A 23,107-nucleotide genomic window follows, 5' to 3' on the forward strand; every position below is an offset into this window, starting at 1 on the left:
CTCTCCTGGACCGCTGCTGCCCCAGCAGCACGCGGGAAGGCAGGGCTCGCAGCCCTGCTCAGGGGTGGGCTGCAGCCCTCCCATTCGACCATGGGAGCTCCTGTTCTCTTCAGGGCCAGGTCTGTTTCAGGACCCCGGCCTCTCGCTGGGACGGGCAGAGGCGCCACTCCACTAACCAGTCGAAGCCTGCACTCCAAGAGTCACACCCTACCGTGACGCACTGGGAGGTGTCCTTCCGCCTCCGTTAACCAGAGAAATGTAAGTGGCGTCCCTCTGCCTTCCTCCCTTTGCCCCACCCCATGTGGAACTTTGGCTTAATCAAAGTCCCACTTGAGGAGCTGTTAGGTGGTTTTAAGAACTCTCACAGGTGATCTTGGAATCGCAGGCTGGAGCACCAACTTCCGATTATGCCCCCGCCCCGAGGCATGGGAAAATGGGGGAGGTAGGTCAAGATCCACCTTTATTTGTAAGCATCCTAATCCTCTTGTCTGAAAACACTCTTCCTCCTTGACTATTAAATAACCAATCAGAAAACAGGAAAATGTTTGCTAGAAGACAGCTCACTGCACCTTGGAGGGGTGCCAATCTGTCACCTGTCCGCAGGGGCGTGTCCACTCCGCCTCCTCTGAGACCACCCTGCCCCGGGGAGCTGGTGTCCTCTCACCATGGCCCTTCGCAAAGGGGCACCACGTGGAACAAATTCTGCCAGCACACCTGACGATACCACAGTGGGCACAAGAGTTCTTTAAATCAGTAATATAAAAAGGTCCCTGTCATTTCATTCATTCAACAAACCGTTTGCTACAGCATGGACGGACCTGGGGAGCATTCTGTTAAGTGAAATACACCACTCAGAGAAAGGTAAGTACCATGTGACTCACTTACACGTGGGATCTAATGAACAAAATAAACAGTAGAACCAGACTCAGAGAGCACAGACTGACAGCTGTCAGAGGGGAGGGGAGTTACAGGGCTGATGAAAAAGGTGAAGGCATTAAGCAAAAAAAACACACACACAACTCATAGACACACACACCAGTAGGGGGATTACCAGGAGCAAAGGGGGGTGGGGGGTAGCAGAGGGTAAAGGGTGATAAACAGCGATGGAAGGACGCTTGAACTGGGGCGAACACACAATGCAATGTACATGATCTATTACAGAATGCACACGTGAAACCTATACAATTTATTAACCAATGCCACCCTAATTGATTCTGTTTAAGAAGTTACCGGAGTACCAACAGTGTTGCAAAGCACGTGCTTAGGTGCTGGAGACCAAAGCCTACTTAGTCCCTGCGTGGGAGGGGCTTCCGGTGAAGCGCGGCGCATCAACCGGAACCTACGTACACGGAAATGCATTGGGAGTTTGGGAGATGCGCTTCACATACCTTCACCTGTTTTATGCAAAATGAAAAAACATCTTCCAGGATTACAGGACTCACACTGGCAGGGGGCCTACTGATTTTCAAAGTAGGCTACGTGCAGCCAATTCTGAGTGACAAGCGCCCCGTGTTCTAACGCACCGAGAAACGCACCGTGCGAGGCTACAGTAATCACAACATGAAGTCACACTGCCCAAACTCTCCCCCAGGTCGGGGCAGGGGGTGCGAGCTCGAGGTGCTGGCTCGCTGGGTGGCAGACGGCAAGCTGCCAGGGCTTACACATTTACCGTGGTGGCTGAGACACCAGCAGGTGATACGGATGCGCACACAATGGAGAAGCGACAGCTGACACGGACCCCAGGCCGTCCTCAGTCATCCGCCAGAGTCTGTCCCTCACCAGAAAGGTGCCTAAAAAGGACCGCTCTGGATTACAAGTGGGGGAGGGGGGGACAAAGTTCCAAGCACACTTAGGAACTTCAACCTTTCCCCATCCTTTCAGGAGACCTCTTTGGAACAGCAGGGTGACTCTCCCCCCTCCGGCAGCCTCACCTGACTCAGGGGGTGACGAATGTGACTGCAACGGCAGGACTCTGGGAAGCAGCGAGCTTTCCACCCCGCACTGAGCTGAGGCATCTACCAGCCACGTGAGGACTTGGCATTACTTTTAAAGCTAATTACTAGCAGGTTTTTGAGACAGGTGGCATGGGTTTCTGTCACCTCCCTTTTGTAGAGTAAGAAAAGCTTCACCAGGTGACTGGCAGGAGACTGCATCCTGGTCCCCGAGGTGCGGGGCAGCCTCTCCAGTGTGGGGGCTCCCGTCTCGGTGGCCTGCCCCAAGGAGCGGCAGCCTGGCATATGCGCTGTGCTGGAAAGGTTTCCTCAGATCTCGATGAGTTGCCGCGTGGCTGGATAGTACTGACAGCGAAGGACGAGATCCAAGGCAGTAAACACTGGAATCAGAATAAGGCTTGGCACTCGAGAAATCTCTGTGCAATTCACGGGCTGGTGTGATGGGGAAGGGAGAGTCTGTCAATCACTGGCTACAACAGGCATCGATTTCATTGAGAAAAGAGAAGTCAGTGTCATTCTAATAACGCTTTGTTTCCTAAACATTCTGGTCTTTCCTAAGCAGGGTTTAAACTTCCAAAATCAACTTTATTTCCAAACCCAAGCGGGCTTCAGGCGGCCACCTATATATAAGGACCGATTACGAGGGAATACGAAAGAAGTGTATCATACCACCTCCTCTTTTTGAAATTAGATACTTCTTTTACTGGAGGTGCGAGGATCGGCTTGGCCCCTGAGAGAAGTAAGAGGGAGATGGGAGGAGAGGTGGGAGGGGAGGGCACTGCGAAACGGCAACAGCAACGAAAACAGACCAGGGAGGGAGAACTGAGTGGGAGATGTCCCCTTGTTTATTTTAACAGCGTTTGCCATTCCAGGAGCCTTGCTGAAGTTCCTTCCTCCGATGGCTGGCCCTGGACCAACGTTTGAAAAGTCTTAGATCTTTGGAAAGAAAGATTTGGACAACAGAGTTGTTTTATCTGGGAGGCCAACTGGTTTACTCAAGAGTTCCAGGGCTTTGGTTTTGATGTTATTACCTTGGCCTAAGTTTCTCCGTCCCAGGCAGAGCTGGATGTGTTTACTGACTTAGCCAGGGGAACGGGAGAAACCTGGGAGGGAGGAGGCTCTCTGCAGAGGTGGTGGCCACGTTGGGCTGGATCACCTGGTTACCTGGGCACCTCGGAGGTGACCGAGACTGGAGAAAGTCATTTTCTAAAGGTCCTATCTCTCGCCACTCATGAGAGGGAAACAACACTTCTCTGACTTACTCCCCAAATAGACACCGCCGTGGATGTTCTGCCAAGCAGGGATGCGAAAGTGGTTCCACAGTGAAATGTAAGCTTGGCCCGCTGCCCGGCGCTCGGCTGTATTTTGCACAGAGAGCTGCAGGCTGGCGTAGCGAAGGAGCACATTGCTCTCCACGTGACTGCGAGAGCCAGGCAGCCCGAGCAGATTTCTTTGTGTTAATAAAATGTGATCTCTAGACTGTACACACCAGCAGCCCTGGGGAAACGTGAGCCAGAGGGAAGGACCCAAGGAAACCCATGGCCCCGGCTGGAAAGGGACAGCAGCTGCCTGCAAACTCAGCCGGGTCGAGGCCGGGCACTCCGGGCCCGCCGTGTGCAGAAGGAAAACAGAGGCAGAGACAGAAAGACAAGTCAGTGGCTGGGGTGCATGCTGCCTGAGACACAAAGTAACCTGTGGAAACCCGTCACACAGGGTCCCGTGCAAATGTGCATCCTCTCTCGGAGGGCCGGGGACCGAAGTCCTCCATGCACACTTTCTCCAGATTGGCAGTGACCCTGGGATCCGAGGTGCCTTCCCCTGCAACCGGAGATCACTCTCAGCAAGGAAGGAGTTAGAGTCTAGGTTCAATCGTGTGTATTCTGGTCTGGGATAAGGTGTGGCAAATACCCATACTTCTCCTCCCTTGTCCCACAGGGACCTGGCCAATGCAGCCAACTTCCTATGACCCCGTGTAGCCATGGGGATGAACTCCGAGCAACCCAAACAATGTATTTTTTGGACCATAAGACACACCTAGGTTTTAGAGGAGGAAAATAGGGAAAAAAATTTTTGAAGCAAAAAATGTGGCAAAATATTTAATAACATAAATAACATAATATTTGATCAATGTAAATGTAAGCAGAACTCAACAGCAGCATTAACAACCATTATCCCTCCCAAATTTGGAGGTGGGGGCGGGGGGGGGCAGGGGAGTATACCTTATAGTCCGAAAAATACGGCGTAACCACTGTGGGAAGGCCAGGACCACAAGGAGCTTGATTTGTAGGCAACTCTTAATTTGTTCTAAGTCCTCACTCGAGGACATGCTCACTGATCCCAGAGAGAGAGGGAGGGAGGGAGAGGGGAGATGGAGAAGGGGGCGGGGAGGGAGGGGGGGCGATGTGAGACAGAAACACTCACTGGCTGCCTCCCATCGGTGCCCTGACCAGGACAGAACCCACAAACTAGGTATGCACCCTGACCGGGGATCAAACCCACAACCTTTTGGTGCACGGGACAATGCTCCAGCCAACTGAGCCACCTAGCCAGGGCCTGTGTAGGCAGGCGACGGTTTGCCTCCACTGCCACTGTGGCCTCGGCCTCCTCTGACCTCAGGAGGGGGCCGTTCGGGGGAGGGGGTTTGTCCCGCAGGCTGAGGAGGAAGGAGACCAGCTGCCTCGTTCTTGGGGCTTCCTTTCAATGCATTAGCTCACCCATTTCTGGGGCTTTCACATTCACTACGCCCTCCAGCCAACCTGCTCTTCCCAATTCGGAGATTGCGTTGGGGCCCGAAGGTGGCAGGGGCAGAGGCCAGGACCCTGGGGGAGTTTCAGAACCTCTCAGGGAGGAGCTGGAGGCTGCAGGGCATTACAGGCCAGGCCAGGGGGCTCCTCTGGGTGAAGGGAGTAGAAGGTCCTAGAAGACGCTGCATCTTGGCTCCCCGACCACGGGGAGGCTGTCAGCCAAAACCAGCTAATTACAGAGCAGGCTGAGTTAAGGCGCCTCCCAGGCCCAGGTGAGCCTTTCACCAGCGTTGATCTGCAAACCGGTTCCTCGGCCTCAGGATAACTGAAAGCCGATCTCACGCAGAGCTCAAGGGCAGCCATCGAAACGGTAAGAAACCACCACATCAGCAGAGGAAGTCGTGTCCACGCTCGGGGAGCTCTTGTAGCGCCTCCACAGACGGTGGTTTAACCCCAGCCCACGACCCCTTCCTGCCCCACAGGCTCCTCGGCCGCTCCCTGCCTCAGAGCGACCTTGGCCCCAGGGAGCCACATAGTTAAGTGCTCATAAGATGCCATTACTATTATTCCACTGGTGCAGTTCACGCATTTAAACTTAGGGGACTGAGAGACCTCTGGGGCATCTGGCTGGCTATGGAAAGCATATGGAGGAGCTGTGAAAAGCACCAAGCTCCTCCTCAAGCATTTTTTACAGCAAGAAAATCTGACGAGTGTGAACGTCCAGGAAAGCAGACCAGCATGAAGCATATGCCAAAGGTGAAGAGAAACGGGCTTCCGACTATTGGCTCCATCCGCGTGGATAACCGAAGGGCATCCTCAAACCCTAGGTCAACTGGTCAATTCCCCAGTGCCTTCTTGAAGAAGGGGACAGCATTCTGTCTTAAATATCAAGGATCACCAGGTGTGGAGTGCTGGGGGCCAGCCTCCTGCTCCTTCCGAGGGCTGGGTTTCCAGGGAATCCGCAGCCGTGACCGCTGGCCACAGCCCGCGGGCTCTGGGGTTTGTGGCCGGAGTGGTGAGTGTGCCCAAGCCTGTGCTCCTCTGGACCCACAGGAATCTGACGGGCTCTGGAATTACAGCTTCCCTCAGCCTTGCACTTCCTGTCCTGTGACCAGGGAGCAGAACCAACAGACCGCCCTTCTTCCATTCTCTCTGTACGCCAACCAGAATAAGCCCCCCTGGGAGAGCAAGGCAGTGCATGCCAGGGGCTTGGAAAACACTTTGCTAGGACACCGGACGCAGCGTTGGCTCGAGTCCTTGACCCTGTGCTCAGTGGAAGAACAAGGACTGAAGGGTCTTCCCAGTCATCTCTGTCAGGAGAGCAAATCCCAAGGCCCACGGCAGCCATCCTAATTAATCTCGGAACTCTTTCCAATGAGCCCAGAACAAGCCTCGGTCTGTCGGAGGGTGACATTCCAAGCACCCATTAGTCCATCAAAGTGGCCGTGAGACGTAACCCACTCTTACGGGAGGTCCTCCGAACCCGCATCCAGCCGCCCAGAGGAATGGCCCGGGAGCACAGCCGGCCACTGCCCTTCCAGAAAAGTCGCCATCGAAAGACTTGAGCTGTGGGCCTCGGGGGTTCTCCTTTTTTATTCTTTAAAAATTATTTGGTCTGGCTAACAAACCATGGTAAAAACAAACAAACAAACAACCAAACAAACAAACAAACCCAAGCCTTGGAGCAGTCATCCTGGCCACATAATCTGCTTTCAGGTTTACTCTGGAATGCCGAGCACCGGACAGAAGCCGTGCTTCCTGTCCAGAGTACAGGCAATTTTTAAGAAATAACTAGATTTAATGCAGTTGCATTTTTTCCCCAAAGGTGTCAGCTGTCTTTGGCTTTGCAGCTTAAATTTTTAAACCTGTCCTCCTTTATGGGTGGCAGAATGCCAGCCTTGATCCATGTGCTTGCTCGGGAACAGTATCATCGCCCCAAGAGGCTTGATATTTTTGCACCAAAATTTGAGTGCTAATCTTCCAGCTCACAGTAGTCTTAGAACACACAGTCACCGAGCTAAAACGAGCACCCACGTTTTGCAGATAAGAAAACCGAGGACTGGAGAGATTCAGTCACCTGCCGAGGGACCTGACCCAACCCGGCAAACTGGCTCTGGAACCCAGAGCTCCTTGGAAATGGCCTACCTTGCAATTGCTGCTACGTGTTTTCCCCTCTTGCCAATGGGGGAGCCTAAAACCCAATGGCAATAATAACGCTTGACCCTATTTATACTTTGATTGCACTTGTATTTGGCTACTTTTCTAATTGGCTTTCTTATTTGACATGATGACATATCTGTAAGTCAGAAGCACACAGACTGTTCTCATCTTGCAGAAAATGAAGTAAAACCCAGACAGGCCAGTGAGTTGTTTAGGGTTCTGCTTCTAACCAATAGCAGAGCTGCGACCACAAGGGAGATCTCTCAGTGGACCTAGGGATGTGCCACAGGTCTAAAAAGGCCTCAGCCAGCAACTCAGAAATCTGGGCGTGAGACTCAGGAGACTCAGCTACAAGCACACTGTAGAAAAGGATCTTTAAAGGCCAGAGTTTCACTCCGCATTAAACCTTTCCGGGGGGGGCAGCTCTGAGCAGCCCCAGGTCAGTTCACTGGTGGGCCCACTCCATGCAGTTCAACCCTCGTGACGATCCCGCCGTGGTCCAGGGGAGAAAACAAGGGGCTCAGAATGTAGGTGACTTGTCCAGGGTCTCGTGGCTTCTCAGGAGACGTCCGACTCCAAATCCAATTGAGTTTAGTGCCTAAGGGGCCTGCCAGTGAAGTGCTGATGCTATTAGGACTGAGGTTCTCTGACTGCCTTTCTGAAAGCTTGTTATTTCTGCCTTGGAGATGATTTCATCCTGATCTCCATATGGTTTTTGGCCACTGAGATCCGCCCGCATGTATTTTTAAGCTGCCTGCAATGAGAATGGAAGAGCTGACGCAGAGGGGAGAAGACACACCTTGGCCATGCAGCCGCCACGTCCCGTCCTCTGGGGGGCAGACTGGACTCCAGGAGCCAGTTCCGTTTCTAGGGCGAGCTGATTTCGGACAAGCTCTCCCCTCAAGTGCTCAGCACCGCCCCGGCTGCAATCCATGTTCTGGCTTCCTACGGTTTCATATGCATTGAGCTGATTTAAACTTAGGAGCCTCGTGTGCACTCTCTTATGAAATTCAGAGATATCTGATAGGATATAAAAATACGCTGAGGAAGCTAGAATGAAACACCCCTCTTCAGAGGGGGCGATCAGGCCTGGTTTGCCACCATGTACTTTGCCGTCCTTAGGTCAGGGCTGGTGTAAAGCTCATCCTGCCTCATCCCCACACACAGCACAGGACGCACTGTGTCCAGACCGTTGCCAAGAGCTCCACGCCGCTAACAATGCGTTTGAAAAGCCCTCCCGTCAGGTCAATACCAATTCTTAAATCCACCTACCTGCAGTCATCCCCTTGGAGGAAAAACCATTTCGCACTCGTCTTCCACAGAGTTTACTGTTGTTTTCTCCGTCGTCTCCCCCACCAGTGCCCCCCCACCCCCGTTTCCATTCCACTTCGACAGAAGGGTCCACTTTTGCTCTCCAGGCTGCCCCCCCACCCCAGTCTGGTAGGGGAGTTAAGGAGGAAGTGTTTGAGAGACTTACACGAGGGGGAGCAGCAGGCCGGGGAGTTGGCTACCACCGGAGACCCGCCGTCCTGCCCGTCCCCACTCAGCCGCCCATCACCAGCAACCAGGGGAACGGCCAGTTCTGCGCTTCATGACCCTGAGGTGCCACCAAGAAGGAAAAAGAAGAGAACCCGAGCCACAAAAACCTGATGATGTGTTTTGGAAAGTCTTGAGGGTGCTCAAGGAAACGCAGAGAAGTTCCATCTCACCCTTCACCCCTCACCACCCCGGCCCCGCTCAAGGTCTTCCAGGCACGGAGTCAGAGGGTGGCGGGGGACAGAGACAAAAGACACGGACCTGGCCCGTGGAGCCCCCATGTCTTAGGAAAGCTCCCCACGAAGGCGGGCCACGCACGGGTGCAGGGCCACCCCTGCCGACATCTCCTGCTGCAGTGTATCTTTCACGGAGGGGTCAGTGGACAGGACAGGACGCTCACCGCTCCGCCTCGTCATTCCCCTCTCTGCCCCACGGTGGCTTGAAGGGTGGGGGCAGTTCCCGGCCATCACGGCCGCAGCACAAGAAGCGTCCTACGTAAGCATCCATAGATGACTATGCGGGTAGGGGAGGGGAAGGGACAGTCATCATAGCATAGAAGTTACAGGGATGAAAGCTGCCACTCCCACATGGGGCTCTGTTCTGTGCACTTTGTATTTATGATTTCCCTGGGTCCTCCAGGAATGCTCAGGGGCAGGTGTTATGGGCCCCACACGCAAAGGAGGAAACAAAGGTGGGAGAGCCCCGGAGCCAGTAGAGGGCAGGGCTAAGCTGAGGCCAAGGGTTTAACCACCACCTAATGCTGCCCGCTGGGGAGCAGGAGGGAAGAACAAGAGGAGGCTGCTCAAATAGATAATCGTTTCATTAGTAAGACTCCAGAGGAGACCAGCATCCTCGGGCATTGGTCTAGGACATGCTCTCTGATGGGAGTTAAATGAACAAAATGCTCTTTGGATTCCATATAATGACATGAAAATTGAAGTTTAAAAATATAAAAATTTAGTGGGGTGGGACAAATTGGGGTTGGAGACAAAGAGAACAATTTCTCTTCGCAATCATTTCACGGAATTACTAGCCCGAATTACTGAAGTGTCAAGTGACAGAAGTTTTCTTGCTATTCACTAATGTACACTGTAATTAAGAACAATTTATATACACACAATTAAGATCTTTACAGCCTATTTTGTATGCAAATAAGTGTGCCTCCCCAAATCATGTGTGTGTAATTCATGTGTTTGGTAATATCTTTCTTTATAAAGAGGACAGAGAAAATGATTTCGGTTTAATGAATTCAGGATCAAGTGATCACAGACTCCACATCCGTGGAATGCCACTGCCAGGCTGGCTTGGGGGTAAAAAGGGAAACAGAGTATTGGTAAACTCAAATTGCTTCGTTACTGAAACTTCCTGTCACTCATCTTCAAACTTCTAAGGAACTCAGTAACTAAATATTACTAAGTGGCTTGTTATGTTTGGGTAAATTTCACTTATAATTCAAAAAATTGTACTTTTTACATGGATGCAAATATTTTAAAAATTACTGAGCTGTCACTTGCCATGTGAATAAAGATACTTTAGAGTCTACCAGGAAAAAAAGGTACCCACCTCCCTGGGGAAAGCATATAAAGAAATCAGTTGCAGCGAAATAAATTCCGTGCATGTCTTACAAAGTCAGTTCTACAAAACTATGTTTTCTTATTCTCAGAAGCTCTATCGGGTTTTATTTCTATCTTTACGTTTTTACATAACCTACTCTTTCCTCTATAAATCTTTCGGTGGCCTTTGGTCTTTTAAAAGCAGTATTATTCTGACAGGATCTGAGATCTCCACCCTATTTTCTTTTCCAAGTTTTCTCTGCCAAAGGCCTCCATAACCCCCACTGGTGATACTACAGCTGCAGCAAGAGGAATCCACTGTAAGGGGAATTAAGTCTTCAGTTCCGTCCTTCGGACAGAGGGAGCCCAACTGTTTGCCGCTCTCCTCAGAAGAACCCTGTAGGTCTCGGTGGATCCTGACCTCTGTTCTGGGCAAGCTGATTACCGCCCCACCCATGCAGATGATCTCGTCCATCTGGTTTACAGCACTGACTCCCATTGGCCAGGGCCTGGGGGCACCCTTCCCAAAACAAACCTTAGCTCTTCCCATTCGATTCAATTCAAGAGGCATTTCTCGTGCATGAATGGAGAGCCTTGCTTAACTCTTTCCATTAAAGTGCAGCAGGGAGACTCCCCTTCTCCGCTCTGCTGTCCACGCCTCGGTTTCTCGGCAAAGACATCAAAGCTCACTGTTACCCAGAGCTAATTAGAAAAGAAAGCCTTGCTCTTTCCCACTCAAGGAGTCTCTGCCAAAGCATTTATTTCTGCTGATCCATTTATGCAATCCCACTTTCTAAGAGTGCATTTTGTCACAGATGATTTAGTGTGGTAGCTCCCTCGAGCATCTTTCTCTAGCGCACGCTCACTGTTTGTGGGAACCTGGGGAAAGAGGTTTAATTAGCCATGTGCCATCCCTGATTATAAGACCCCAAATCCCAAAGCACCTTCCCAAAATCATTCATGAAAAACCAAAATCCTAGATTGAACTTCTAAAAACAAAACTTTTCAGGGCCTCGTGTGGCAGGAGAGCTGTGTGACTTCTCAGCACAGACAGTAAGACCGGGTCCCCGTGGTGGGCTGGATGGGTAGGCAGCGGAGACAGTAACAGTATTTGCTGAAGTCAGCGGAGGAGGAGGAGGTGTTGGGAGTTTCCCCATTAAGTCACGGAGCGCGCATCCACCAGCAGCCCGCGCCGCAGGAGCGAGGCCTGCGTCGCTCCCCGCCAGCAGACACACTCGATGCTGCCAACACTCCTGTAGCTAGCTGTCTACGGCACATCGCTGGAAGTGCGACTGCACACACGGACTGTGGTTTTTTATTTACGTCAGCCGGTGTGGGTTACGACAACTCCTCCAGCTCTCTCCAGTCTCGGCCTGACGTCAGAGCACACTTCAGGGGCACCTGCACGAGTTGTTTCATGCCGGCGCCACTCAGCAGCCACCCCCCCCCCCCCCCACCGCCCCGTCTCAGACCCCGGGCCCTCCCACCAAGTTCCATTCCCCTAGCTGTACTCCCAACACAGAACCCACACATGCACCCCCACCCCCCACGCCACCTTCTCTGAGCGCGCTGTGCAGCTAATTCCCGTTCCAGGGAAGAAGGAAGCCACAAATACAAGGTCAGGACTCAAGAATGCAAAACTGTCACAATGACTCCTTTGTCTCTCAGGAGTAAAATTAATAAGCTGGCCAGAAACGTAGCTAAGTATTTTTAGCTTGATATCACTGCTGCAGGTAATGCTTATAAGCAAGTGCTATTTGGATCGCTGAGGCATCAACGCCTGCTTCCTCGTTCTCCTTCTCTCACGCGGACACACACACACACACACACACACGAACACACATGCAAACAGAGGTCGGTTCCGCACACTTGTTTGCAAACCTAGTAAGCTTTGTGAAGCAGAAGCATTTAAATGTGATGAATGTTAATGCGTTTAGGTTTATTAAAATCTATTTTTCTGCTCCTATGAGACCAGGCCTGCTTTTAGACTTTTACATTCTGAACCATTCGAATCCCTCAAATGATTTCCTTGCCAAAGAGTGCTTCCCCCAATCACCCAAATTACGGGCTTTTGTAAGTGAAACCTAAACCCTGTGTTTTTGAATTACTTTGTCTAGATCATTAGAACACTATGTTTTGAAAAGCTGTTTGATGTTCAAGGGAGAGTATTTATTTTCCAAACAATAATAATAAGGAAGTCCCGGTTTGCCAGAGGAAACTATTGTGAAGTATCTAAAAATGTTTCCAATCCAACCTTGAACCCAAGTGGAAATGTCCACATGCCACTTCCCTCCTGGAAACCCTTCCAGGGCTCCCCACTGCCTGCTGGATGGAGTTCAAGCACTGGAGCCTGGCACTCACACAGCTGCCAGCCTCGCTGGCACCCACCTCTCCAGACTCTTCTCTCTGACTCCTTCCTGTGAATTTCCTGCACCAGCCAACTGGATCTACACCTTGCTCCCTAAACACCCCGTGGGCATTCCTGCCTCTGTAGCTCTGCCCACGCAGCAGCAGCAGCACCGTTCTGGCTGCTACACCTCTCCCTGCAGGCCCAACAGAAGGCCCCACTCTTCCAAGAAGCCTCGCCCGGGGGCACTCTTGCCCCGGGCAGCGGCTGCTTCCTGTGAGGTCTGGCAGGTCTTCTTGTCTGCACTCCTCCCTGGTTTTGAAAGGTGTCACTCTCTTTCTTTCACGCCCCTCCTTTCTGCAGGAACCGGCAGCTTCCGTGAATCCATCGTTTGGCATGGAGAACACGCTGGCTCGTCCTGTCACTCACCCCTTCCCCTAAATGTTCTATCTTCCCTACTAGCCCCACTGCACTGCCCTCTCCTTAGACCAGCAGCCAAGCCGTGCTCCTCTTGCCCGTCTGCCCCAGGGTGCAGCTGCAAGCCAAGGCTGCTCCTGGGCGCCATCCACGTTGCTCCTTGCTCCCACGACTTCCCTGTGGCTTTCGAACCTGCATGCCGTTTACCAGAGAAAGGAAACAAGACTGACTTGTGGTGGAGGGAGAGGGCTCACATACACCCAACAGAGATGTTACTTTGCAGATGAGAAAGGGAAGGTTCGGAGAGAAGAAGGACTTGCCCATTCAAGGGCCGTTTCGGGGAAAGAGGGATTACTGTTCTGGAGTGAGTGTGTAAAGCCTCGCTTGTAAGCGGGAGGCTGAACCGGACTGGACCTTTTCCCTCTCCCAGCACCGAAACATGCCTTTCTAGTTTCTTTACCCCCAGGCCATTATGTTACATCAAGTACAATGACTAATGCCTATTATTAAAAATGCAACAGTAGCACTGATGGATGGACTGCTTTACTAGCAGAGATATCATGGAGAAATCTTCTAATCAAGAACTTCCTTGAACTGCATTTTGTTTGTCTGATTTTTTAATCTAGCGAGTGAGGAGGAATAAATAAAGACTGCAGTTAGTGACCCTAGGTTACCTAAACCTCAGAGGCTAAGAGAGGCGGAGAAAACTGAGGCAGAGAAACAGAGGAGAAATTTAAATGGCTCGACCTAAGGCCTTCGTCAGCTAGGAAGGGAGAGGTGTGGAAACCCCCGGGCTGGGTCCTCCCGTGAGAACCGAGGTCGGGGGGCAGCAAGGATGCCTCCCACAGTAGTGGGCTGTCACTGAGCACTTCCTGGGTGCCGGACTCCATGCCAAGTACTCTGCACGCGTGTTGGCTCCTGGGACCCTCTACATCCCATGAGGCGGGTTCCCTATTATGCTAACATCCCAGATGGGAAGTCAGGTGCTCGGGTCATTGAGACGACCTGCCAGAGGTCTCGAGCGTGCACGGCACAGTCAGCGTCACAGCAGGCTGGCTGGCTGCATCCTAGGCTCTGACACCTCGCGACGCTGCCTGTACCAGACCTGTGTCTCAAACACAAGACACTCTGACAGACGCTGTGCAAGGTGAGCCAGTAGGTACCTGTGGCTGAAGGAAATGCAAGTTTATTCCCAAACGATGGTTTAGTGGCTTCAGGCCGACACTCGCTGAGGCAACGCCAAATTTTACAGTGGATGAAGAATATTCTCATGCATTCCCATTATAGAGTCAAACACAGACCCTGGACCTTCCCGTCCTTCTGCTGTGTGACTTTTTCCCGTTTTTTTTTTTTCTTTTTAAATCTTATTACTTCCCCGACTACCTTCCCTCCTCCCTCTATTTTCACTGCTGAGACATAAAAAATGATTCCTGGGTGAAAGTGATTAGTGCTGGCTGGCAGAGAGGTTTCTGAGAAGCTCAATAAATCACCGCCGTCCTCTCCTCCTCTGGCGTTCTACGTTCGGATGTCATCAAGGCTTTTATTCCTCCCACCTCCCCCAGCCCTTTCCTTCTCCTCTACCTAGTTCTGTCTCTACACGGCTATTTTTTCTAGTCTGGTAAGCACAGTGCTGAACTGGAAAGACTCTGCCAAGACCCTTGGCAGGAGCTGGCCTGCAGGAACCCTGCCCACCCCAGCGATGCGGAGAAGACGGGGGCCGCTGGGCAGACGGGAGGACACAGGGCCAAGTTTGGGGTCTGGCTAGGATGTGGGAGAGAGCAGGTTTCCCTGGCATCTGAATCGTCCCACAGAGCTCGGCTTTCTCGTGCCAGGGTCAGCGTTACAATTTCTCGCTGGCACTTGCTGGGCTTCTCCTGGGAAGAGAAGCAAGCGTGGGGGAGGGGGACGGAAGCCAGCCAGCGCACCACCCGGAGTCGGGCGAGCTCCTCAGGGCACGGCCACGTGCCTGAAGTACACGGCCACGTGGGCAGGCAGCCAGGGTCGCCGGGGCTCACGCGAGCTGGGCCCGGAGTGGCTGGGGGCTGGAGTGGGGATGGTGCTGGGCACCAAGCGCGTGGCTGTTCCTCCACAGGAGGTGGGAACCCAGAAGTGATGCTGATGGGTGAACATCGGGGGAGTGGCTTGTCTTAACTCAGAGTGCAGGAGAAGAGTCGAGCAGGCTGCACAGAATATTGGGAGTGCTGACAAAAAATTAAAAAAATGCATGTCCTATTTTCGCAGAGGGAAGGGGACTGGATGGAACAAATCCCAAGTGAAGAACAGGGGCTGGGGGTGCAGTCATTCTTCTCCTCCCCCCGTGCCACAGACACCGTAAGGGCAGCTCCGGCACCGGGTCTCCGTGGGCCACACCCCGTGTCACCCTCTGTGACGTGGTATCTTACTGAACCCTGCTAACACCCCAGGGAGGGGGGCTATTTACAGTCTTCCTTCTATGGGTGAGTAAACTGAGGCTTAAAGGGATTGAGAAATTGGCCCGAGGTTACACAGAAGGTCAATGGGAGTCCAGGCTGTGGACCCAAGTCCCTGGGACTGAGGCCTAGGCCCCTAATAAGCACGCTGCCCTCGCCCATACCTCTCTGAAAATACCTCTGCCAGAAGGCTGGGGACTGGGGACTACTGCCCCGGGAGTGGCACAGCATGACATGGCCAGAAGACTGGGCAAGCCTGTGCTCCGCAGGGCTTGCTGCAGAAGAGAGGCTCTCAGAGGAGGCAGAGAAGAGCCTGCCTGCCTCCACGGCAAAGCTGACTCTGCCCTCTGCACGCTCTTCTGGACCCTGAGGCTCTTCCAGGATACTCGAGGCCCAGAGCACAGCAACCGTCAGCCATGACGCTCCCGACCTGCAGACGTGCCAGTGCGCCGGGTGGGGAACACACGAACCGCCTGCGCGTGTGGGGAGGGGGAGGCTGACGCTTCACCCCCTGGGCCTGGGAAAAGCCAGCGAGTGCCGGCGCCTCGGCAGGACCTCCTGCCCCCCCAGACCCGGCAGCACAGGGCTCGCCCTGCCGTCACTCGGGTCCCAGAGCCAGCGCCCTCACCTTCCTTCCACGCCAAGACCTCCTCAAGGGGCAAGTCAGTGCAGACACCACCAATTCCAGCTTGGAAAAGGGGCACCAGGCTCCACCCGACCTCCCCCCTCTTCTGTGCCGCCCGCTGAGGCTCCCCCCCCCCCCCCCCCCCCCCCCCCCCCCCCCCCCCGCACGGGAGGGTTTTCGCTTCCCTCTGTAACCAGCCCTCCTCCTGACACAGTCTCGTTGCTCAGGGCTGGAAAGGGAACCTTCTCAATCCTCAGCTGAATATGGGTCTAACAGTGCAGGGCACCCCCAAGCTATTCAGAGAAAAACCACCAGAGGAAACGATTTCAACTCTGGCTTTACAAGCATGTGATTTAAAAATAACTCTGCCTTTGTCTGCTATAGATGACTTTCCCTAAAGGGACTGCTGTCCTTAAAGCAACTGCTCAATTCTCGGGGCAAACAGATCCTTATTTTTCCAGTACCCGGGCGCTTCCAAGTACCACCTCTGGCAGCACCTGAAACGCAAACACTGACGACGGGGTCGGGATGACTCCGCCATCCCTGCTGGCCTGGGCACGCCCCCCAACCCCGAAGCTGCCCCTCAGGTGCCAGAGGAGCTCGTGCAGGTGGCCGGAGCGCCGCCGCCACTGCTCTCCTGCTTCATGAAGACGTCAGCCCAGAGCGCTTGGCAGTCTCCCCAGAGCCACAGAAGGTCTCAGCGGGCGCCTGGGTCATTTCTTCAAGGAAAAGTGTATTTCTACAGATATTTGATCCATTCTTGGATCAGAGGAAGTGGGGTGGGTGCATAAAATGGGAAATGGGGTCAGGGGCACTCACGGTAGGTAGTACGAGAACTCGCAAGAACGCTCATCTCGTCATTCCCAGACACGTTTTGGGCAGACGTAGCATTGCACAATGGGCCACCTTACGGCTCCATTCCCTTTCAGCCAGACTCCCTTTCAGGGCGCCCGAATGGCACAGTGCTACAGAGCACAGCTCGAAAGATGCAAACAGCAGAAAATAAATGTTTGATAAAATCACTCTGAAACTGTCTCTGGATTAACCTCATGTCATAGCTCTCCCCACCAAAAGTGCGTAGCGGTGCTCTTGTTGACATTGTATATCTTCCTGAGACCTAACCGTCTGCTGACACTCTCGAAGGTTTCGCTACAGGGCGTTCACCACTGGCGGCACAACCCCCCCCCCCCCCCCACGTGTGTGTCCGAGTCCTGGGTTAAGCCCTGAGTGTGCTGTCCAGGTTGCAAGTCTACATCAGTCGTTCTCAACAGGGGTGACTGTGCCCCCGGGGACATCTGGGCGGCAACTGGATCTGTTTTCACTCGTCATAGCTGAAGTGTGTGTGTGCGTGTGTGTGTGTGTGTGTGTGAACTTCCTACCGCGCACAGGACAGTCCCCACGGCAAAGGCTTGCCCGAAACACCAACGCTGCCAAGGCGGAGAAATCCTGCTCTGGACTGAGCTGACACAATTCCCAGAATGCTCTAGGCTACCTCTGTGTGCTCCCCTTCTGGGGGCTTACTTTCCCCCAAGATTAACTTGGTATGTCTAGTCTGGCCACCGGGGTGATTACAGGGCACAATCAAGAACTTTCTCCTTTTTCAGGTTTGTTTGTGAGCCACCACCCACCAGGGCCACACTCCCATCATAATCTTCATCTCCATCGACACTGCATAAACAGCAGGGGGTCACTCTGTCTGCATCTGGTACTTGAAAAAGAGTTTTGACATTCTTCCTTTTTTGTTAGGAGGATCGCTGAGTTTTCGATTGAAAGTAGGTTATTTGGGAGTGCATTTCCATGATCAAAGAGACACTTAAATGATGAGTTAAATGTTTGTAGATCCCACTGTCCCTTTGGACTCTAAGGCCCTTCCTTCCTCCACGAGCTAAGAGCTAAGGAATGACACTCACGGAAACTCAGGGGCCCTCGGCTGTGGATGGTGAGTCTGACCAGGACACCTCGAGTTCCTGGGGGTCACTGACGAATACTGATCCTAACGAACTCTGACAACAAATGACTTTTATGGCAGCCTCAGATCCCCAAACCCTGATTCCTGATTCTCACTGTGAACTGAGCTGTGGGGGCCTAATAAGTGGGTGCGTCCAGGGGGGGAAATGTGGTATTTCTAACATGGTATATATCTTGTATTTGGCAGAGGATTAAGACATACTTGTCAACTGAATGAAAGTGTTGGGGGGTTCAAACACCCCAATCCAATCCCCGTTGGTCCAAATTCCCTGACGCTTCTCTCAAGAAGAAGTTCTCTACTGGACCCGACCCCTGTCAGTAGGCGTTCCAGGAGACAGGGGTTGAAGTAAAGGATAAAAGTCGACACAGAAATAACGACGACTGTAACTGCTCTCATTCATAGAACGTTTGTGCTAGTTGTCCTTTGACCTTTTGATATAGGCCATCTCTAATTCTCACAGTAACCCAACCAAATACAAATTATACCATTCTACACAAAGGGAAACTGAGGCTCCAAGAGGTTGTCACCTTGCAAGGTCACACAGCAGCAAAGAGGTACTGAGACACAGCTGTGCCTTCTCACTGGGGCTCTGTCCCCTTCTCCCTGGTTTCTCCCCACTGTGGTTGTTTTGCTGGGTGTGTGTTCCTGGGAAGAAAGTGAAGACAGTGCCACTGCACATTCTCAGTGACAGGGACTCGGGTTCCCATGCAGGAGTATTCTCCCCAAGCTTCTGCAGCCCCCGGGGTGGGTCAGAGGTCAAGGCTAGACTCCATTCCAGCCAGGAGCCTTGAGTTCCAGTTCAAAGCAGGTTTCGGAGAAGGGGCCAGTACGGAGAGCTACGAATGGAAGAACTCGAACTCCAGTGCTAATACTCAAGGGAGGGGTGTGCTCTTCCTCCTTTGCATCATTTCCTTCATTTTAATCTCGCTCTTTGTGTCACAGACATTGTACAGGAGGCGAGGACGGGGGTTCATGAGTGATCTCCAGCACAAGCCTCCCATGGTCCTGCTTTCTGTCTTCCCCTGCGGCTAAGGCCCTCGGCTCTCTGGCTGCATCTTTGTTCCTGGTTACCTGTACACAGAGAGTGGCCTTTCTTCCTGTTCATTCTGTGCTACAGAGGGCTGGGGGCCTGCAGCCACAGCTGCCTCAGCGTGCTTGCGTCTGAGCACCCAGCTGTGGGCTCTGAGGCAGGGGTCATTTCAGGTGACGTTTTTGTAATATTTCAACACTATTTACAGCCGACCTTGTGGCCTCACGGGCTTTCACAAAAGCAGATTAAGTGTGATAGGCACATGAATACTAAAGAGAGAAATATAGGGTCTGGTGTTGAAAAAGGCTGGTGAATATGAGAGCTGCTTTTAAATTCAATTTCCCAATTACTGACAACACAAGATGGAAAGATTTAAAAAAAGCTATCTGCTGCACACCCAAAGCTCACATCATTTTTCCCTTTAGGCCAAGACAAGGATGAATGCGGGTAAACCACAGCCTTACAGCGGGTCTACCCACATCATTCAGCAGGAGCCTATTATCTGTGTGTTTGGGGAACAGGGAAGAGAGACAGCAGAAGAGACGGACACCTGAATCGTCCAAACCATTAACTGTAAGTTGGTAGCTCTTAAACCGCAGTCCTTGCAAGGGTCAGCTTCATCAGAACCCTCCAGGGAGCTAGTTAAAAATGCATATTCCTAGGCCATGACCCCAGACCTGAAGAATCAGAATTTCTAGGGTAGGTGTCCATAGAATCTGCATTTAGCTGGCTCTCCAGGTAATACAGATGCTCACAGAAGTGGGACAACCACTGCTGTGCATGAAATATGGGGGGTGGGGGGAGCAGGTCTACAGGGTGAGCATGCAAAACAGTTTACTCTTGCACTATTATTTATTATGGTATCGTTTTCCATACAAACAACTGTAAACCTGTATTTGCCCCATCCGGTACAAGGCCTCTTTTAGAGTGAGCTAAGTGCCCCCTAATGAAGGTGTTTATGCCCCCGCCCCATCCTGCCCCTCCCTTTAGCCCTCCTCCCACTCCGGACAGAGAGCCTCCCGAGAGTTTACCTGGTCTGATGGGGCTCTGCATGCAGTTCGGGGACGGGATGCCCGGGTGAATGGGTGCGGAGGCCCGACTGCTGAGGTCCATGACGGAGGGGGCAGCTGAGGAAGCCGGCGGCAGCCCCGGAGGGTGCGGGCTGTGGTCATGCTGAGGGCTGGGGGGAATGCCATTTTCTGACAAGAACTCCTCCAGGTCCATGTATTCCAACTGGAAAGTATCTCCATCGTAGGGGAGGGTTTTGTCCCATAAGGTGGGTCCCAAGAAGGCTGACTGGGGCACCGTCGGGCTGTTGCTCTCATCATCCAGCTTCTTTCCCTTGTCTTTATCTTTATTAAATGCTGCAGGAAAAGGGGGATACTGGACTTTAACGAAGAAACAAAGTTTCTTTTTCCCTCTTTTTTTTTTTTTACCACCTCCCCTGGACTCTGCTACGAAACCACTCATCACAAACAGCAGGGTTGTCTGGCCGCTGGCTCGTGTGGGTCTAGAGTTAAAAGTTCAGGCAGGACGCGGATCTCTGCCCGCTTTTCAACATCTTCCTATTTACTTTGGAAGGAAAGCGCTTGCCCTCGGGACAGGGCTACAGGCTGCTCGAGGATATGAACAAGAGAGCACAGACCTCAGGGCATTATTTGAGGAGACAGACAATCAAAACCCAAGGTGGGAATACACCACCCGCAATCCCGTAAAGCTGCTGTGATTTTTAAGACAACAGGCAACCGCCACCGAATTTAGTACAGGAACAACGTGAAGTCATTCAGACTCGGAAAGCCGGTGAGTTGGCTTTTCGTAAATTACCTCCAAAAATGTTGTAATCAACTTGCAAATAGCGGTCACCCCCATTCATAATGAGGAAATGGGGACCCTGAGCCTTGAAGGAACTTGGCCAATACCTCGCGCTGGCGTGGAAGGAAACCGAGCTCCCCTCCCGATCTCCCCTCTGTTCGCTTCTAAATCCACGGGGCAACACTGCGTTTTACAAAAGTAGTTTTTTTTTTTTTTTTTTAAATACAGTGTTTTCTTTCCCCTCTTCCTCCGAACACTTAAGTGTAAACCGATTCACAAAAATCACACATGTACGCAACCTATCAAAAGCACAGCTAATGGAGAAGGTGGTTACTCCACATACCTATGACGCAGGTATGCAGCTATTTCTACCTGGAAGTACTGCCTCACCCCCTGAAGGCTTTAACCAGCGCTCTGAATTTTGCCAAGTCTAGTCCTCAGGCGCTGGTGAAATCCGGGACTAAGGAATTTGGTTTCGGAGTTTCTTCCTCAGAGAAACAGCCTCCACACGTCCTCCATTCTAATACGCCAGGGTTTCATCTGCTGAGAATCTGACTTAAAACAACAACGGATGCAAAAAAAGATTACTGGCAGCACCTTCCTCCCAAGCGCTACTCCTTCCTTAAAGGGCAGTCACCAGGAAGGCTGTGCTGCTACAGACCACGAACCAAACCCCTCAATGTTTGCGATGCAACAGGTTGCCTCCTGCTAGGAAAGGAGATGCCAGCACTCCCAATGTATCTGCAGCCAAATGATCTTTCAAGACTTTGAGCCGCACCGCCCGCATTTGCTGTGATACAGAAAGCAAGAAACCGCAATAGCCCAAATGCCAAATCCCTAGCGGCACCAGCTCGGTTCAGCACCTCCTTGCACGACCCCTCGGGTCCCTCCCCAGCCAAGGTTGCTGGGGAAGGTTTGGGACTTACCAAGAAAGGGCTCAAGCCAGAGGAGGCTCCTGCGCGGTTACACGTGAGGCTGCTCCTCTCTCCCCTCCCACCAAGAAAGTGCACGGGGGAAAGTGTCAGCGCAGGAGGCGTGCACGGCTTCCCGCCGAGAAACAACCCCCACTCCCTGCCACCTCTCACCCCCCTTTCTGAATTACTCTTCACTGGAGAACACGCAACTCTGCTCACACCTCCTGAGTTCCAAATCCCAGCTAACAACATAAACAATAATATGATGACAATACGCGGCCTGGGCAGTGAGACACCCCCACCCGAGCCCCCACCTGCCCAAAGGCAAGCCCCCTGGTTTCTCCTCCCCAGCCGGAACGGCCCCGCTCTCGAGAAGCTGGTTTCACTCTGCGGGCGGATAAGCCTTTTTTTTTTTAGGAAAGACTGACCTGTCCAGTTACCTCTCCCACCTGCGCCGCAGGACTGGGACCCAGGGAGGCTGGGCCGGGCCCCCACGGCTATTTCAAACGTGGCTCAGCAAGCGGGACCCCCATGCGTGAGGAGGGGTGGGGTGGTGGGAGAGCCCCTCCAGTTCGTTGAAGCAGGGCCAGGGTGTCGGGATGGGGCGGGCGCGGGGGTGGACGCTCCAGCGAGCCAGCAGGGGTGCCATGCCGAGGAGGGGGGACCCCAGGAGCGTCGTCCCTCCCCAGAGTGGGGCAGCCAGGAGGGCAGCGCTCACCGTCTTCGTGATGAAGGGGGAGCTTCAGTGGGTTCTCCAGCAAGGACCTGAGCACACCGTAGGGAGGCGGGATGAAGGTGGGATTCAGGGGAAGCGGTCGGGACATTTTCTCCATCGCGTTGAAAATATTTTTTTGGTTAAAAAAAAAGGCAAAAAAGCAAAAAAACACCGCCCCCCCCCAATGTTGCTGAGGTTTTTCCTCTGTCCTTTGCCAAAAGTACTCGCTTGGAGACGAGATGAAAAAAAAATTACTTATATCTTTATAAATACATCTGCATAAAAAAAAACTTTCAGGTCCCCGGTGCAGACGGTCTCTGGAGAGCGCGCCCAGCGCCCGGCCGGCTCCGCCGCGACGTGCGGGATGCTCTCACCTGCCTTGAACCCCCTCGTCTTGTCAAATGTTCAGAATTCCAAAAAAGAAAGACAAAATATGCAGACGGCCGCAAAACAGCGGAACACACCGCGCCACGGCGGCCCCGTCCCGCCAGCGCCGGAGGCCACACGGGGTCCCACCCCACCCCCCTCCCCGCGACGGTGGCCGCTGCTCCCCCGCGATCCGCGGCCCCGCAGCGCCGGGCTCAGCGCATCCGGCCACCCATGTGCCGTGGCCCTGACAAGAGTGACGTCAGGGCCCGCACCGCGCACCGATAGGCGTACAGGGGGCGTGGCCACGTGGTGCCCCGCCTCCGCCCCGCCCTCCGCGGCAGCGTGTTTAGCATCGTCGCCCGCGCGGATTTTTCGGGACCATGCGGAGCTGGCAGGTTGTAAAGGGTCAGGTGCCAGATCCCCAAGGCCAACGTCCTGGGCTAAGAATTTGATGTTTTTAAGGGTGGTTCAAAGGATGGGGAATTTATGTCAGTCGTTTTCAACCTGGGAATAACCTGGGGAGTTTAAAAAAATC

General features: G+C 52.9%; 1 protein-coding gene across 4 annotated transcripts in view; it reads right to left on the reverse strand.

Annotated features, from left to right (window-relative positions):
• Positions 1–22,798, reverse strand: part of HLF (HLF transcription factor, PAR bZIP family member) — a 53,336-nt gene extending 30,538 nt beyond the window's left edge. Inside the window, exons 1-2 of one of the 4 annotated variants that reach the window (XM_028521917.2) lie at positions 22,207–22,798; positions 19,794–20,126 (exon numbers count right to left, since the gene is read on the reverse strand). In XM_028521917.2, the coding sequence (XP_028377718.1) occupies positions 19,794–20,126; positions 22,207–22,321 (448 nt within the window). In that variant the 5' untranslated portion in view covers positions 22,322–22,798. Of the gene's footprint in view, positions 1–19,793; positions 20,127–21,500; positions 21,632–21,916; positions 21,938–22,206 lie in introns of those variants that run through there. The other 3 variants (XM_028521918.2, XM_036033712.1, XM_028521919.2) reach the window with 3 other exon arrangements.
• Positions 22,799–23,107: the final 309 nt, after the last annotated feature.

Source organism: Phyllostomus discolor, chromosome 8 (genome assembly GCF_004126475.2).
Source record: "Phyllostomus discolor isolate MPI-MPIP mPhyDis1 chromosome 8, mPhyDis1.pri.v3, whole genome shotgun sequence".
Classification (NCBI taxonomy): Eukaryota; Metazoa; Chordata; class Mammalia; order Chiroptera; family Phyllostomidae; genus Phyllostomus; species Phyllostomus discolor.